This window comes from Pongo abelii, chromosome 1 (assembly GCF_028885655.2).
Source record: "Pongo abelii isolate AG06213 chromosome 1, NHGRI_mPonAbe1-v2.0_pri, whole genome shotgun sequence".
NCBI lineage: Eukaryota > Metazoa > Chordata > Mammalia > Primates > Hominidae > Pongo > Pongo abelii.
This window is the reverse complement of record NC_071985.2, coordinates 223,075,929-223,091,067: the sequence shown is the minus strand read 5'-3', so window position 1 is coordinate 223,091,067 and position 15,139 is coordinate 223,075,929. Positions and strand designations below refer to the sequence as shown.

The window sequence follows — 15,139 nt, the reverse complement described above, 5'->3', positions numbered from 1 at the left end:
CTAGAGAGAGTATTACTCTAATGACAAAATGGACATTTTTCAAACCAGAATGAAAAATGCCTAAACAAAGGTAAGATCTGTATTATAAGTGCTTCTGCAGTCCTCAGATGCAAGTTTAGATTTCAGAGAGATTAATTCACAAAGTATTGGCAAGCCAAGGAAATACTGGAAAGACATCAATGACATCTGCCACACCAAGTAGTTACCAGGAAGCCTCTCAAAAAGAAATGAGAATGTGTGTTCTCACCAAAGATATATACTTCCAAAAATCACCCCTCCATCTATCACATTTTTTATATATTTTCTAATTCTGTTTATCTCTTTCAAAAGTTTCCTGTAACATAACAGGATGTTACTTGGACCTTTCCAACAAAAACAAAGAAAGTTAAGTTCTTAGCTGAGGAGCAGGCAAGGATGGAAATCAGAAAAACGCTGAGCAAGAACAGATGACCTAAGGGAAGATGTCGCTCCAGTGATTAACCATGTGTCCAGATGCTCCCAGGAAAACAAGCAGCTCAGAGTCTATAAGACAGCAGCAATCCCCAGTACCACATACACATAATAACGGTGTAACAAGTATTTCTCCAATAATCTTTCTGTATTAATTAAACTCGTAGGGGGAAACGCAGGCTCCCTGGGCCTCTGACAGATAGGCTCCAGGGACTCAAGAAGCATCACAGCATCAGCCTAGCTCCGCAGAAGCTCAGCTGTAACCACAAGCACACAGGAGGACACGAGCCAGCCAGGGTGCTGGGTCTCACAGGTGGCCTGCTTCTGATCACCTTGTACCAGCTGCGGTCGTGCTCTGTGGCGGCGCTGTAGTACTGCAGCACTTTGGGGATTGTGCTCTCATTGATGCCCTGTAGATTCAGCTGCCACTCTCCAAGTTTCAAGAAGCATCTGGAAGCAAAGAAACAAGCCCCCATGACGCTCCCTCCTCAAAACAGCCCTCCTAAGAGGACCACAAATTGTTAGGGGGACACTGAAGCCCTTCTGGTATTTCCTCTTGTTCTCAGGAGGCAATATGAAGGAGCTAGCAAAATTTTCAGCCATATGCAAGAAAGGAGATGGGCTTTTGGAATACATTTTTAAGATACCATCTTTCCATCTTGACCTTTGTCTCTCAATGACAGCATAAACCAGGTACCTGGTACAGATAGGTCTGTATGGACCTATCTACCCCAAACCCAATTTTTGTAGGTGACAGTTGTTGAGAGTTACTTCTTTATTGATTGCTATATGGCTTCTCCCTTACTTTTCCCTTCCCCTCCATTCTTTGTAATGAGATTAGCCCACATTTACTGACTGCTACTGTATTCCAAGTGCTGCTTGAAATGCTTGACATTTCAAGTGCTGCTTGAAATGCTTGACTCTTTGCATTAATCTTCACACTACTTTACACCACCCTAGGAAATAGAAACTGTTACTATCCCTTTTATATTGATAACTGAGGCACAGAGAGGTTTAGTCACTTCTCTGAAGTCAAATATCAAATCTGCAGCATAGAGTTGCACAGTGGCTCACACCTATAATCCCAGCATTTTGGAAGGCTGTAGAGGGAGGCTGGCTGGAGCACAGGAGTTTGAGACCAGCCTGGGCAACATTAAACTTGTAGGGGGAAACGCAGGCTTTTTGTAGAGACCTCGTTTCTACAAAAAACTAGCCAGTGTGGTGGCACGTGCCTGTAGCTACTTGGGAAACTGAGGTGGGAGGATTGCTTAAGCCCAGGAGATCAAGGCTATAGTCTAGCCTGGGTGACACAGCAAGACCATCTCAAAAAAAAAAAAAAAAAAAAAAGGGGGGCGGGGGGCGCAGCATATCTGACATTTGAAAACAAGGACTCTAAAGCCAGACGCCAGGAGAACAGCACATGGGTGCTCTTGGGCTGCTGAACCTAGGAAAGCAAGTGGCAGAGACTTTGAGAGCAGCATGCTTTGGTGGTTGCCTGGGATCCCTACTGGAAAAGGAAAGAGAGATGTCAGCAATCAGCCACCCAAGAAGCCTTGAACTCCTCCTTGCTGCAGAAGCTGCTGGGACGACAGGGCTGGAATGTGACTTGCCCCAGGTCAGTGGGGACCTCACCGGGCCATGAGCTTGTGCAGTTCCTGCTTATGCTGCTGGTCCTCAGTAGCGATGGCATGCTGGGCCTGTTGCTGCATGGTCTGGACAAAATGCTGCATGTGCTGGAAGGCATCGATCTGTAACAGGACAAAGGCACAGAGAGCCACTTGGCTTGCGGCCCAGCTTCAGAGGAAGGGAGCTACCATTCATCTGATAGGCATGAGTCAACCCCTCTCCAAACAGAATACCCTAGAGCACAGAATGACGACCCCATAGGATAGAGGACCAGGGCGTGATACTGGGAGAGGCTGGGCTTTTCAAAAAGATTCATGACTTATTCAACTCAAGTCTTGGCTCTCCTTTGCCAACTATAATTACCAGTTTTATAAGTCTTGGCAAAGTTTCATGCCTGGCTACCCCAAATAAAAATTCCTATAAAGTAATCTGAAACAACTGCTTACTTCACTATCAGTATGTTACCTGGGGGATATTAGGCTTTTGGGAATTGTTTCAGGCTAATAAAACTTTGGTATTTGTTTACAACACCAGGGTACCTTGGACAGTCCAGCGGAGCAAAAACTATAGATTTAAAAATCATATAGCACCCAAATAAGAACACAGATTTGGGGTGAAAACCTTCATGCATTCACAGGGAATAGGGAGAAGATATTAGCTCAGCAGACATCTGGTTGAACAGGGTGACTTAGGGGCAGAACCTCCAGAGCACCTTAAAGCAGCTACATCTATTTACACTACCGGCTTGTATACAAAGTGAGCAGAGGGCATGTGAGTCAGGAACAGACAGCTGAACTGAGGAAGGGCAGAGACAGAATCACAGATCTGGGACTACTGTACAAGCCCGCCACATCCAGTTGAACTAGCATCTTGATAAGTAGGGTCCATATCACTTTAAAAAGGGAAAAACAAATCTTCTGATTTTTCTAGAGGGGGGAAAACTCACAAATAGAAACAAAAATAATAATAAAGGCCTTCAAGGATGGAGATAGAATGTACAAACATCAAAAGCTCAAATGGAAAAATGGCAAAATCTAAATGCATTAACACAGGGAAAGGAAACATTATATGAGAGAATGTGAAAAAGAGGCAATGTGTTCTGTGCTGCAGAAGAAGGAAAAAATCAAGACTTCAGATAAGTAACAGTTCTCCTTATGGTAAATCATATAAGAGGTATTTTTGTTTGTTTTAAATAAAAACATGTTAGCCAGGTGCAGTGGCTCACACCTGTAATCCCAGCACTTTAGGAGGCCAAGGTGAGTGGATCATGTGAGGTCAGGAGTTCCAGACCAGCCTGGCCAACATGGTGAAACCTGTCTCTACTAAAAATACAAAAATTAGCCGGGCGTGGTGGGGCACACCTGTAATCCCAGCTATTTGGGAGGCTGAGGCAGGAGAATTGCTTGAACCTGGGAGGCGGAGGTTGCAGTGAGCCAAGATCGTGCCACTGCATTCCAACCTGGGCAACAGAGTGAGACTATCTCAAAAAAAAAAAAAAAAAAAAAGAAAAGAAAAGAAAAAAGGCTGGGTGTGGTGGCTCACGCCTGTAATCTCAGCACTTTGGGAGGCCAAGGTGGGTGGATCACCTGAGGTCAGGAGTTTGAGACCAGCCTGGCCAATATGGTGAAACCCCGTCTCTACTAAAAATACAAAAATTAGCTGGGCGTGGTGGTGGCTGCCTGTAATCCCAGCTACTCAGGAGGCTGAGGCAGGAGAATTGCTTGAACCTGGAGGCAGAGGTTGCAGTGAGCTGAGATCATACCACTGCACTCCAGTTTGGGTGACAAGAGCGAAACTCTGTCTCAAACAAAAAAAACAAAAAAACAAAAAAACATGTTAGTGATGATGGCCTTGAAGAAAATGAAACTCCCTAGCTTGGGGGCCAGGACCAACCTCAGATGCTTTTCAATATAAGGAATTAATTGGCATGAAGAGATTGGGTTAACCCAGAGCCAGAATGACATGACAAACAATTGATCAAGCAGCTAATCCATGCATGAGGACAGGGCAGGCACACAGATGTTCCAACACTTAACAAGACACCTGTCTCCCTCAGACTTCTGTCTTCACAGAGATCCATTACTCACCACTAGCTTTGAAAAATGAACTACAATAGCATCCCACACTTGGGAAGTGATAAATGTTCCTTTAATTTTAATTTTTTTAATTTAAATTTTTATTTCTTTAGAGACAGGGTCTCTCACTCTGTTACCCAGGCTGGAGTGCAGTGGTGCAATGATAGTTCACTGCAGACTTGAACACTTTTGCTCAAGTGATCCTCCTACCTCAGCCTCCCAGTAGCTGAAACTACAGGCACACACCACCACGCCCAGTTAATTTTAATTTTTAGTAGAGATGAGGTCTTGCTATGTTGCCCAGGTTGGTCTCAAATTCCTGGGCTCAAGCAATCCTCCCACCACAGCCTCCCAAAGTGCTTGGATTACAGGTGTGAACCACCCTTTAGTTTTTTTTTCTAGGAGAACTATATTGACCTGTCTTAAATCTGATTTTTTTTTTTTTTTTTGAAACAGAGTTTCGCTCTTGTCACCCAGGATGCAGTGCAGTGGCGTGATCTTGGCTCACTGCAACCTCTGCCTCCCAGGTTCAAGCGATTCTCCCGCCTCAACTACCCGAGTAGCTGGGAGTACAGGTGTGCACCATCACACCCGGCTAATTTTTGCATTTTTAGTAGAGACGGTGCTTCACCATGTTGCCCAGGCTGGTCTCAAACTCCTGACCTCAAGTGATTCGCCTACCTCAGCCTCCCAAAGTGCTGGATTATAGGTGTGAGCCACCACACCTGGCATAAATCTGATTTAAAAAAAAAAAAAAAGAATTGGGAGGTGGTAGTAAAAAAACTCAATCACTAAAAAGGTGATAACTCAGTGTGATCATTGCGTACATCACGCAGGTAGGAGCTAAACTAGGAATGCTGATGGTAGGTGCTTTTCAGAGCCCATAAGCTACCTGCCATCTACAGTCGAGACACTGGGTTTAAACTCTTTGGTGGACTTAATAAGGAGCTGAACAAAATATAAACTGCCAAAGCTGGGGAGGCTGGGTATTAAGTTTGGATTTGAAGCCCAATATTTGATTTATCCAGCATAAGATAATCCAGTATCTTTCTACTGTATAATACAAGACAACTTATTTTCAAGGAATTGGAAATTTTCTATTTAAAATTTGTTTTCTCCATCCCCAGGAAATGAAAAAGGGAAAAATGATTCTTTCCCTCTTATAAATGAAGGACCTGTCACTTGGAAGAAGGGGCTTCTCATAGGCCCGCAGGATTTTAGCCAGGCACAGTATTCTGGTTCTAGATTGCACAGGTGGGTTTGTGGGCAAGAACAATGGCCTTGGCTCGGTGAAATTTTACAGAAGGACCAGCCTGTCTCTGGACTCGGTGAACTGTCTTGTCTAGGAAAACATGATACATATACCCACAGCCTGATGCCTTCCAGGATAACAGGGTCTGCTTTTCCCACAACTACTTTCCTTTGCCTCAGGCGAGGCAGAGCATGATTCTTGTTTACAGTGGAGGAAAGAAAGGCTCAGTGAGTGTCTTGCTCAGCAGCACAATTATTAAGTAGTCAGTTTTCCTTGGGTAGCTCCTTAACTATGAAGATATGACATCTCTAGTTCTGGGCTTGAAGTCCCAGCACTTTACTTTAAATAGGTTCCTAATTTTTAATTCCACAGAATTTGGGCTACTAAGAAAGACTATTCCATGGAGAAGTTGGGCTGGGGTCTTATGTTGAAAGAAGCCACTCCTTGCTTGAGATATTACCCAAAAGACTTCTTTGGCCTGCCTTGGGCAAGACAGTCAAAGACTTGGAGGCTATACATAGGAGGGAAACCAGACTATACTCAGATCCAGCACCTTCTGTTTTTCTCATTTGCCTGGAGGAGGTCAGGCTTTGAATCAGAAATGCTCTGGCCTGGGAGGCTCACAGAGACTGAAAAATAAAACAAAACAACAAAAAACAAACAAAATCTCCAAGCTGCACATTTGAAGAAGGAAACTTAGGTCATTGGTACTGCAGTAAATCCCAAAGACCAGGTGCCTGGGTACAGGCTGGCTGATCCCACTCTGGGTGGTATTCACAGCCACCCTGAGTCAGTCATGTATAAAACTAGTCAATTTCTAGACCCAGTCCCCAGATCTCCTAAGTGTGCCTTCTGCAGAAACACAACTTCTATTTTATGAGATCTTCCCACAGCAGAGGCTCCAGTGGCTGGGTTTTATTCGTCTCTTATCTCAGGTACCTCACTGTGGGGGTCACAATGGGGAGAGAAGGCTAGTGAGACTCCCTCTTCCTTTTGGTAAGAAGGAGGAAGGGGAAGCCAAAGCAGGTGCTGACTTTGCCTCCAGGGCCTACTGTTTATTAGTCCTCACCATCATCCAGGCAGATTGTTTAAAGAAAAAAAACCCCAAACCAGGAGCCACATCTATTTCCCAAGGGCTTGTCTGTAAATAAAGTCAGAAGAATTCTACATTGGCTTCAAGATAACTTTCCCTCCTGGTTTCAGCATTATACCCTGCATGTTATTCCTTGTGAATCCAAACTGATGACAGGAGAGGAGACCAGAAGTCTGAAAAACCCAAATTGGTCTTGTGAAAGTTCTAGTCTGTGTATTTACAAATCTGCTCTTTTTTGTACCAAACAGCCCATCTTCTCTTAGGGGTAGAAAGTGTGCCCTTTCTATGTCCCAGCACTTTCTAGATACGAATACATATAACTGTGGTCACATTCATTGGTTTCATCAACGGTATACACGCCATCTCCTCAACTATGATTCACTTTATGAAATCAGGCCAAACAGCTTCATAACAGGAAGAGACTCTCTGACATTGTGAGTAGGTGGTTTAAACACTGTTTCTTTTCTGGCCTTAAAGAGGCAGAGAGAAGCAGATTAGGTGAGCATTCTGGAGAAGGTGGTCTGTTCTGGATGCGCTGGGATACAGACCTTGCGGGCACTCTTCCACATGTTTTTCATGTAGGCATAGGTCACCTGAGGGTGAACTGTTGGCAGAGGATGGTCAAGTTGCCGAGATGGATCAACTCCCAGGAGCAACACTAAGGTTTTATGAGCAAGAGCCTTAAAAATAAGAGAGACTGGGTTATAGACAGAACTGGACAGCCCAGGGACACCATGGGGCCCTACCTGCCCATGTGGGTGGGTGGTTGTCACTCACCAGCCTGCCACTCTTGCCGCACAGGCTTGCATACTTGAGCCAGGTTCTCATGTCTTCGTGAGGGCTGACCACAAGGGACCGCACCATAAGGATTTTCTGCCAGTCCTCTACGATACGCTGGCAGCCCTGGAACATTCAGAAGTGAAGATTAGATATGTCTTCTGATACATTGTTTTTGAGGCAGAGTCTTGCTCTGTCGCCCAGGCTGGAGTGCAGTGGTGCAATCTTGGCTCACTGCAACCTCTGCCTCCCGGGTTCAAGCAATTCTCCTGCCTCAGCCTCCCGAGTAGCTGGGATTACAGGCGTGTGCCATCATGCCTGGCTAAGTTTTGTACTTTTAGTAGAGATGGGGTTTCAGCATCTTGGCCAGGCTGGTCTTGAACTCCTGACCTCGTGATCCAACCATCTTGGCCTCCCAAAGTGCTGGGATTACAGGCGCGAGCCAGCGCCCCCGGCCTTTTCTTGTATTTTTTATAGAGATGGTGTTTCACCATGATGGCAAGGCTGGTCTCGAACTCCTGACCTTAAGTGCTCTGCCTGCTTCGCCTCCCAAAGTTCTGGGATTACAGGCATGACCCACCATGCCTGGCTTTCTGATACATTTTAACTTCCCTGCAAGCCACAGCCAAATCCACTCTGAAACACAAAGGAGATTTGCTGATAGAATCTCAGCTTTCTCAGGTTAAGGGTACTGTGAGTGAAATACCCTTAGGCAGCGGTCCCCAACCTTTTTGGCACCAGGGACTAGTTTTGTGGAAGACAATTATTCCACAGATTGGGCGGGGGGCGGGGGGATGGTTTTCAGATGACTGTTTCACCTCAGATCATCAGGCATTAGATTCTCATAAGGAGCGTGCAACCTAGATCCCGGGCATGCGCAGTTCATAATAGGGTTCATGCTCCTGTGAGAATCCAATGTGGCTGCTGATCTGACAGGAGGTGGAGCTTGCCCATCCCTCACCTCCTGCTGTGCCTCCCAGTTCCTAACAGGCTACTCACAGGTCCCCGGCCGCGGGTCTGGGGACCCCTGCCCTTAGGGGCGTCTCAGCAGTTTGAGAGATGGTATAGCATGGGTTTGGAGCTTGAATCCTGCCTCTGTCACTTGCTACCCTATGTGACTTTGGGCAAATCACTTAACCTCTGACAGATCTGTAGAGCAGAATAAAAATAGTACCAGTTTCAAAGGGATACGGTGAGGATTAAATAAATTAAATGATTGATTTCAATTTATTTTGTGAATGGTGAATAACACATAATACATCTTCAACTTTAAAATTTTGTTTCAGTCTTTCTGGTTGAAGATGACTATCACTGACAAAGAAATTAAATTTAAAATGTAACATTCAAAGTTCAAAAATGAATTAAATGTAAAGAAGTTTAAAAAATTTTGAAGTGACATTGTTTTTAAGTTGGTAGCATTTATGTTTCTGAAGTTATTAAAGCCTAAACCTCCATTAAGACTTCTGGGAAAAAAAAAAAAAAAAGACTGTTGAGATACCATGTATGTTGGCATCTTAGATTCTTTGTTCTTCATTTCTACTCATCTCAGATCAGAAAGTATACACAGAAGGGGAAATGCTTCATTCAGTTACACTCAGAAATTCTTCTTTCTCTTTTTTTGACAGGGTCTCACTCTGTCACCCAGGTTGGAGTAAAGTGGTGCAATCACGGCTCACTGCAGCCTCAACCTCCCAGGTTCAAGCGATCTCCAGCCTCAACCTCCTGAGTAGCTGGGACTATGGGCGCACATCACATCTGCCTAATTTTTGTATTTTTTGAAGAGACGGCGTTTTGCCACATTGACAAGGCCAGTCTCAAACTCCTGGGCTTAAGCTATCTGCCTGCCTTAGCCTCCCAATGTGCTGGGATTATAGGTGGGATCGCTCTTGTTGCCCAGGCTGGAGTGCAGTGGTGCGGTCTCAGCTCACTGCAACCTCTGCCTCCAAGGTTCAAGCGATTCTCCTGCTTCAGCCTCCTGAGTAGCTGGAACTACAGGTGTGTGCCACCATGCCTCGCTAATTTTTGTATTTTTAGTAGATATGGGGTTTTGCCATGTTGGCCAGCCTGGTCTTGAACTCCTGACCTCAAGCAATCCACCCACCTCGGCCTCCTAAAGTGCTGGGATTACAGGCATGAGCCACTGCGCCTGGCCACAAATTCTTTATAATTAAAAAAAAAAAAAAAGGCCAGGCGCGGTGGCTCATGCCTGTAATCCCAGCACTTTGGGAGGCCGAGGTGGGCAGATCACAGGTCAGGAGATCGAGATCATCCTGGATAATACGGTGAAACCCCATCTCTACTAAAAAATACAAAAAAAAAAAAAAAAAAAAAATTAGCCAGGCGTGGTGGTAGGCGCCTGTAGTCCCAGCTACTCAGGAGGCTGAGGCAGAATGGCATGAACTCGGGAGGCAGAGCTTGCAGTGAGCTGAGATCATGCCACTGCACTCCAGCCTGGGGGACTGAGCGAGATTCCATCTCAAAAAAAAAAAATAAATAAATAAATAAATAAAATAAAATAATAAAAAAAGTGAATTAATTATCAAAGGGGCTTAAGCTAATTTTACATCTAACAACTACAGAGAGTCAGGTGAGCTCCTTTTTTTTTTTTGGAGACGGAGTCTCATTCTGTCCCTCAGGCTGGAGTGCAGTGGCACTATCTTGGCTCAGTGCAACGGCACTATCTTGGCTCAGTGCAACCTCTGCCTCCCAGGTTCAAGCGATTCTCCTGCCTCAGCCTCCCAAGTAGCTGGGATTACAGGTGTGTGCCACCACACCTGGCTAATTTTTTATTTTTTTCTTTTAGCAGAGAGGGGGTTTCTCTATGTTGGCCAGGCTAAGTCTCAAACTCCTGACCTCAAGCGATCCACCTGCCTCAGCCTCCCAAAGTGCTGGGATTACAGGTGTGAGCCATCATGCCCGGCCAAGTGAACTCCTTTTTCATCCTTGTTGATAAGAAGTCAGACTCAGAAGGGGAGTTCCTGAGATCTACTGCTTCATGGTAAATTCCATGAACCCATGGAGCTGTCCTCCATGGAGATAAACTTAAAAGTCTAGCAACAATGATCTCAGGCTTTTAGCTATGATAAGATGCAGTCTGAGCCTGACTGGAGAACCCAAGGCAAGACGAGACCCAGCGCCAATAAGGCTGACCTCTCTAACTGCCCTATGGGAGGGTCTTAGGAACCAAAAGCATTGGTGCAACTCTGAAGAAAAGTAACAAACATGTATTTTTCCACTACTATAATACTGGTTGGGGATTTTAATTTAAATTATTTGACCACAAAATGGCAGTTTTCTAGCCCCAGCAGTTCACTTGACAGCAAGCCATCCACAAGAGCCAAATTTCCACTATAAATGTAATGCTTTACTTTCAGGCCTTGGACCACATTTTTCCATCCCATGAAGTGTGACAACAATGATTTCGAAAGTTATATAACAGAAAAAAGTACATTGAGTGATTGTTTTTTGTTACTTCTCACCAATAGTTAGGTTCTCCCAGATGCTGAAATAATTTGGCCTCCTGTAAGCCAAAAAACATCTTGCTGCCTCAAGATAGGAAAGTCACGAAGGCTTAAGGTGGTGACAGTGTCCTGGACCCAGTAAAGTCAGACAGGCATCTCTCTTTCCAGGACTCATTCCATGCCTCCCCTCTCCTCTAAGTCTACATTTGGATCAAGTCCCACTTGTCAGACTGTCAGAAGGTTCATCAGATCTCTGCTGTAGAAACTCTTTATTATAGGCATTTCAAAGAACTGGGGTGTGTACAAATCAAGTGGGAAATGCTTATTTGTGGAATTCTTTCTGGTGCCCAGGAGACAATTTTCCATCAAAACATTCACTGGGCATTTCATAATTACTAATAAAACATGTAAAAGAACTGTATGTGCTCATTTCAGAGCCATAAATGACTGTATTCATAGATGTTCCTTTGCCCATTGCTCTTTCCTGTCCAGGGGAATGTGCCCTGAGCTTCCTACGCAGGAATGTGTTTGGAGTCAAAAGGTTTTGTCGCAGCCTACTGAGACGCCTGGAAGCACAAACTTCAATTGGTCTGAAGCAAGAATTTGGAATTAGCAATTAGGTGGGGATCTAGTTGAGAGGAAATGGCTTATAATTGGGGGGATGGATTATGATAGGCAGGGAGACAAATGGTTTCTGGAGGGGTAAAGGCTTTCTCTCTTTTTCCTTTTGCTGATGAACTTCCTATCCTACCCACTCAAGGAATGGGAGAACTGGCCATCCTTCCCAGAACACTTAGACTCCTGACTCCCAGACCTGGAGTGACAGTTCCTCATGTTAAAACGATCAGAATGTGACAATGAAAACACTGATGGAGGACTTGGGAAAGCTTCTCTACAAGGGGAAACTGCAGTGGAAAAAAAGTCTCAATAGAGGTGACAGGATGACTCTGACCTAAGTAACTATAAATAGCAGGAGTTGGCCAATGAGAACCTAAGGCAACCCCATCTGAAAAGCTGGTGCAGGTGGCTTGCAAGTGTAGTTAGAGCAGTGGTTCTCAGCTTTGGCTTGTGGAATCATCTGGAGGAACCTGAAAAGATACTGATCCTGAGTCTCTCCCCAGAAATTTAATTGGCCTGGGGAATAGCCTGGGCATCAGGATTTTAAAAAGCTCTCCAGGTGATTCTACTGTGCCGCTAAGGTTGAGAACCACTGATTTTGAGGTTATGATTCCTAACTGACTGATCACAGGTGTCACTTATTAAAAAACATTTTTTTTAATTCCTAGAGAAGAGACTAAGAAGAGACTGGAAAATTGGTCATTCTCTCACAGCTTTAAGTTTAGGTGAGGAGCTTTTGAGTATTCTGCTTCGTATGCAAGCCAAGCAACACACTGGTGGAGGAGGCAGGAAAAGCAAGTTGAGTAAGAGCTGGGGTGGAGTGGGGCACTCGCCCAGGTCCTGGAAGGGGTAGGGATAGGCGGGTGAACTGGGGCTTTCTACCAAGCTCACCTGCAGTCTCTCCCACCAGATCTGGCGGATGATCTCTCGTCGCTCGGGGACAAGTTTGTACTGGATAACCTCCTCCAGCTCGGACAGCATGTGGCAAGAAACCATGGCCTGATGGAAGCAAATCACATTCCAAACTAATTACTGCACGAACAATCCAAAAGACAGGATTAATTTAAATCATTCCTTCTGGTGTCAGGGTATCTGCCGATCAGAGAAAACAGGCATGTTTCCAGCAGCCTGTGAGTTCTCAATAGCCCATTCTGAAAAAAGTATGGAAATAAGCCTCAAAAATGACAATGTGCAGAATAGTTGACACTTACCCCATATGCCCGACTGTAACTCTCTCCTGCCATCGCAGTTAATTCAGCATCCAGCAGGTCCCTGGCCTTGTCAATGCACTAGAAGAGAAACAACCCTTGGGACTGAGCTCTGGAGTTGGGAGCTTAGGGTTATTTTAGGGCACCCCAACTAGCTACAGAAGTTATCTGTCTCACTTAAATTCCAGGGATGAAAAGAGAAATTCACTGAAGAAGGGCATTTTCCCAGAACTGAATGGCTTGAGAGGAGGTATTATCCAATTTCTCATCAAAGACAGAAATGTATGGCATCCAAACCTTTAACATCTATCTAAGGTAATACACAAAATCTTAGGTGGCAAGGGCATGGGAATGTGGGCTGTAAAACCAAATCATGGGTCTTGCATCTCAAGAGGACATAACTGGGGATCTACTTTTTTTTTTTTTTTTTTCTCTGAGACATAGTCTCACTCTGTCACCCAGGCTGGAGTGCAGTGGTGTGATCTTGGCTCACTGCAGTCTCCACCTCCCGGGCTCAAGCGATTCTCTTGCCTCAGCCTCCCAAGTAGCTGGGATGCTGGGGTTACAGGTGCCCGCCACCACGCCCAGCTAATTTTTGTATTTTTAGTAGAGATAGGGTTTCACCATGTTGGGCAGGCTGGTCTTGAACTCCTGGTCTCAAGTGATCCATCTGCCTTGGCCTCCCAAAGTGCTGGGATTACAGGTGTGAGCCACTGTGCCCAGCCTGGGGATCTACCCTCTTTTAACTTTTTCGTGCTGGGCATGTTTATGAAAATAGATTCTGCACACACTTCAATGGCTCCAGGTGGTAGCTTTGGCTTCCAAGCACCCTCTGTCCTTATGAGGGAGTGTCTCTAAAATTGGCAGAGATGCCCAATCCTGTCCACGTGAACGGGAGCTCTTGTGTCTCTGACAGAGACAACTGAGATCTTGGTTCTCATCACATAAACGAGAGCCTGGGGGATGCCATAGCACTGCAGTTTGAGTTTCCTCTGTGCCATCAATTAAAAACCCCTCATGCAGAGCTTTTCCCGTTTTTGAATGTTTAAGGTTAATTATAGTGTCCCAATGCCTTAAGTGCTCAGATCATTTACCCAGGCACCTCATCTAAGTCTCGTGTCTGACAGGGTGGATGGGATTACTTCATTATTTCATTCTGCAAGTCAGCACACTATTTGCAAATAAGTACTAGCTTCCTCGGAAGGTAATCAATGTGTGACATGCCTGCATGGCCAGAAGACCCTTGTGACTGATTTCTGCTGCACAGTGAGACTGCTGGCTCTCTGAATGCTATCTTTTGGTGAAATACAGCTTCTCTCTACAACAAGGGATACAATGATGACCCAACAAGCTAACTCCAAAAGCAACCGAGACGGTAGCTTCCAGAACACATTTGTCCCCCTCAGAACAAAAAGTAGCCCCAGCTGACCTGCTGGCAGTCTTCTGAGTACAATGCATCAAAAACATTCAAATGCACTCACAGAGCCAAGTAAACATCAGACCTGAAGTACAATAGCTTATTTACCAAAGCACCATGTGCTTAGAAGCACTACAGTCTTTTCCTCGCTGAGAGATCTGGGTGCATGTAGGTTTTTACCTGTTGTGCCAAGGAGAAGAGGTCCTGATGCAGTGCCAGCACAGCTCTATAAAATGCCCCATCATGGGTGTCCCGAGGGATCATACAGGTGTATTCTTCCATGCTGTCCCACTGACCTATACACACACACAGACAGAAAGCATCAAGGGGGTTGGCTGGTTGGGCTAAAGGCAGAATCTCAAACAGGTCTTGCCATTGTTATTTTCCTTTAGCTTGGGATATAAACAAGACAAATGAACTTGAGCCTCATGTACCAAAATCCTGCAGAGCCCCTATACACACTATGCAGGTTGACTTAACAAAAAAGGCACATCTGTCTTCCAAACACAGGACTCCATGGCTGCCCAGGGAGCATCTTGACAGATGAGGGGAAGTGCATGAGTGTGAAGTCTGCACATCAAGTGGGCTGAACGCAGCACCTTATTATCCTAGAGAACTCTCTCAGGTTTCTCCAGGTGAAACAAAATTGCTTTCTTCCTTACTACTGAGACAGCTCACAGTTCAATGGTATGTTGTGAAATTACATTTTCCTCTAAACAATTGAAAATGGCCATTACACAGATGATAGGGGACAGGATTAGACAAATAGCTTGCCCATTTCATTCTGGCAATATCTTTGCCTCAGGAGGGAGGAGATAAATATTTTAAGCTACTCCATTATAACAAAAAGATGGGCTAGGTCACAGCATAGTGGTCTCTGTGTCATATTAGACAGGGGAAATAGCTGCATCTGGGAAGAGGTATTCCACTTCTCCTGGTGGGGTGAGTATGTATCAAATGCCAGGATTTCCAAGACCATCTGCAGAAAAGATATCAGCTTCATTAGCTGCAAACTACAGGGCTGCCAATTTTACAAGGCATTTTCCTGCCTCTCACTCCAGACCATCAGCTCATCCATTCTCTATGCCTCTGGGCACAAGCAAATAGCTAACGATGACTCCTCAGGAAGCAATTTGTTTTTGAAAAATGTTCCGGATCTAGC

General features: G+C 45.0%; 1 protein-coding gene across 2 annotated transcripts in view; it reads right to left on the bottom strand.

The window, feature by feature from the left end:
- Positions 1 to 15,139, bottom strand: part of MTOR (mechanistic target of rapamycin kinase) — a 156,527-nt gene that overhangs the window by 26,323 nt on the left and 115,065 nt on the right. For both annotated transcript variants that reach the window (XM_024253096.2, XM_024253104.2), the window contains exons 32-38: positions 14,158 to 14,273; positions 12,564 to 12,641; positions 12,244 to 12,351; positions 7,274 to 7,399; positions 7,045 to 7,176; positions 2,083 to 2,198; positions 783 to 900 (exon numbers count right to left, since the gene is read on the bottom strand). In XM_024253096.2, coding sequence (XP_024108864.1) covers positions 783 to 900; positions 2,083 to 2,198; positions 7,045 to 7,176; positions 7,274 to 7,399; positions 12,244 to 12,351; positions 12,564 to 12,641; positions 14,158 to 14,273 — 794 coding nt within the window. The remainder of the gene's footprint in view (positions 1 to 782; positions 901 to 2,082; positions 2,199 to 7,044; positions 7,177 to 7,273; positions 7,400 to 12,243; positions 12,352 to 12,563; positions 12,642 to 14,157; positions 14,274 to 15,139) is intronic.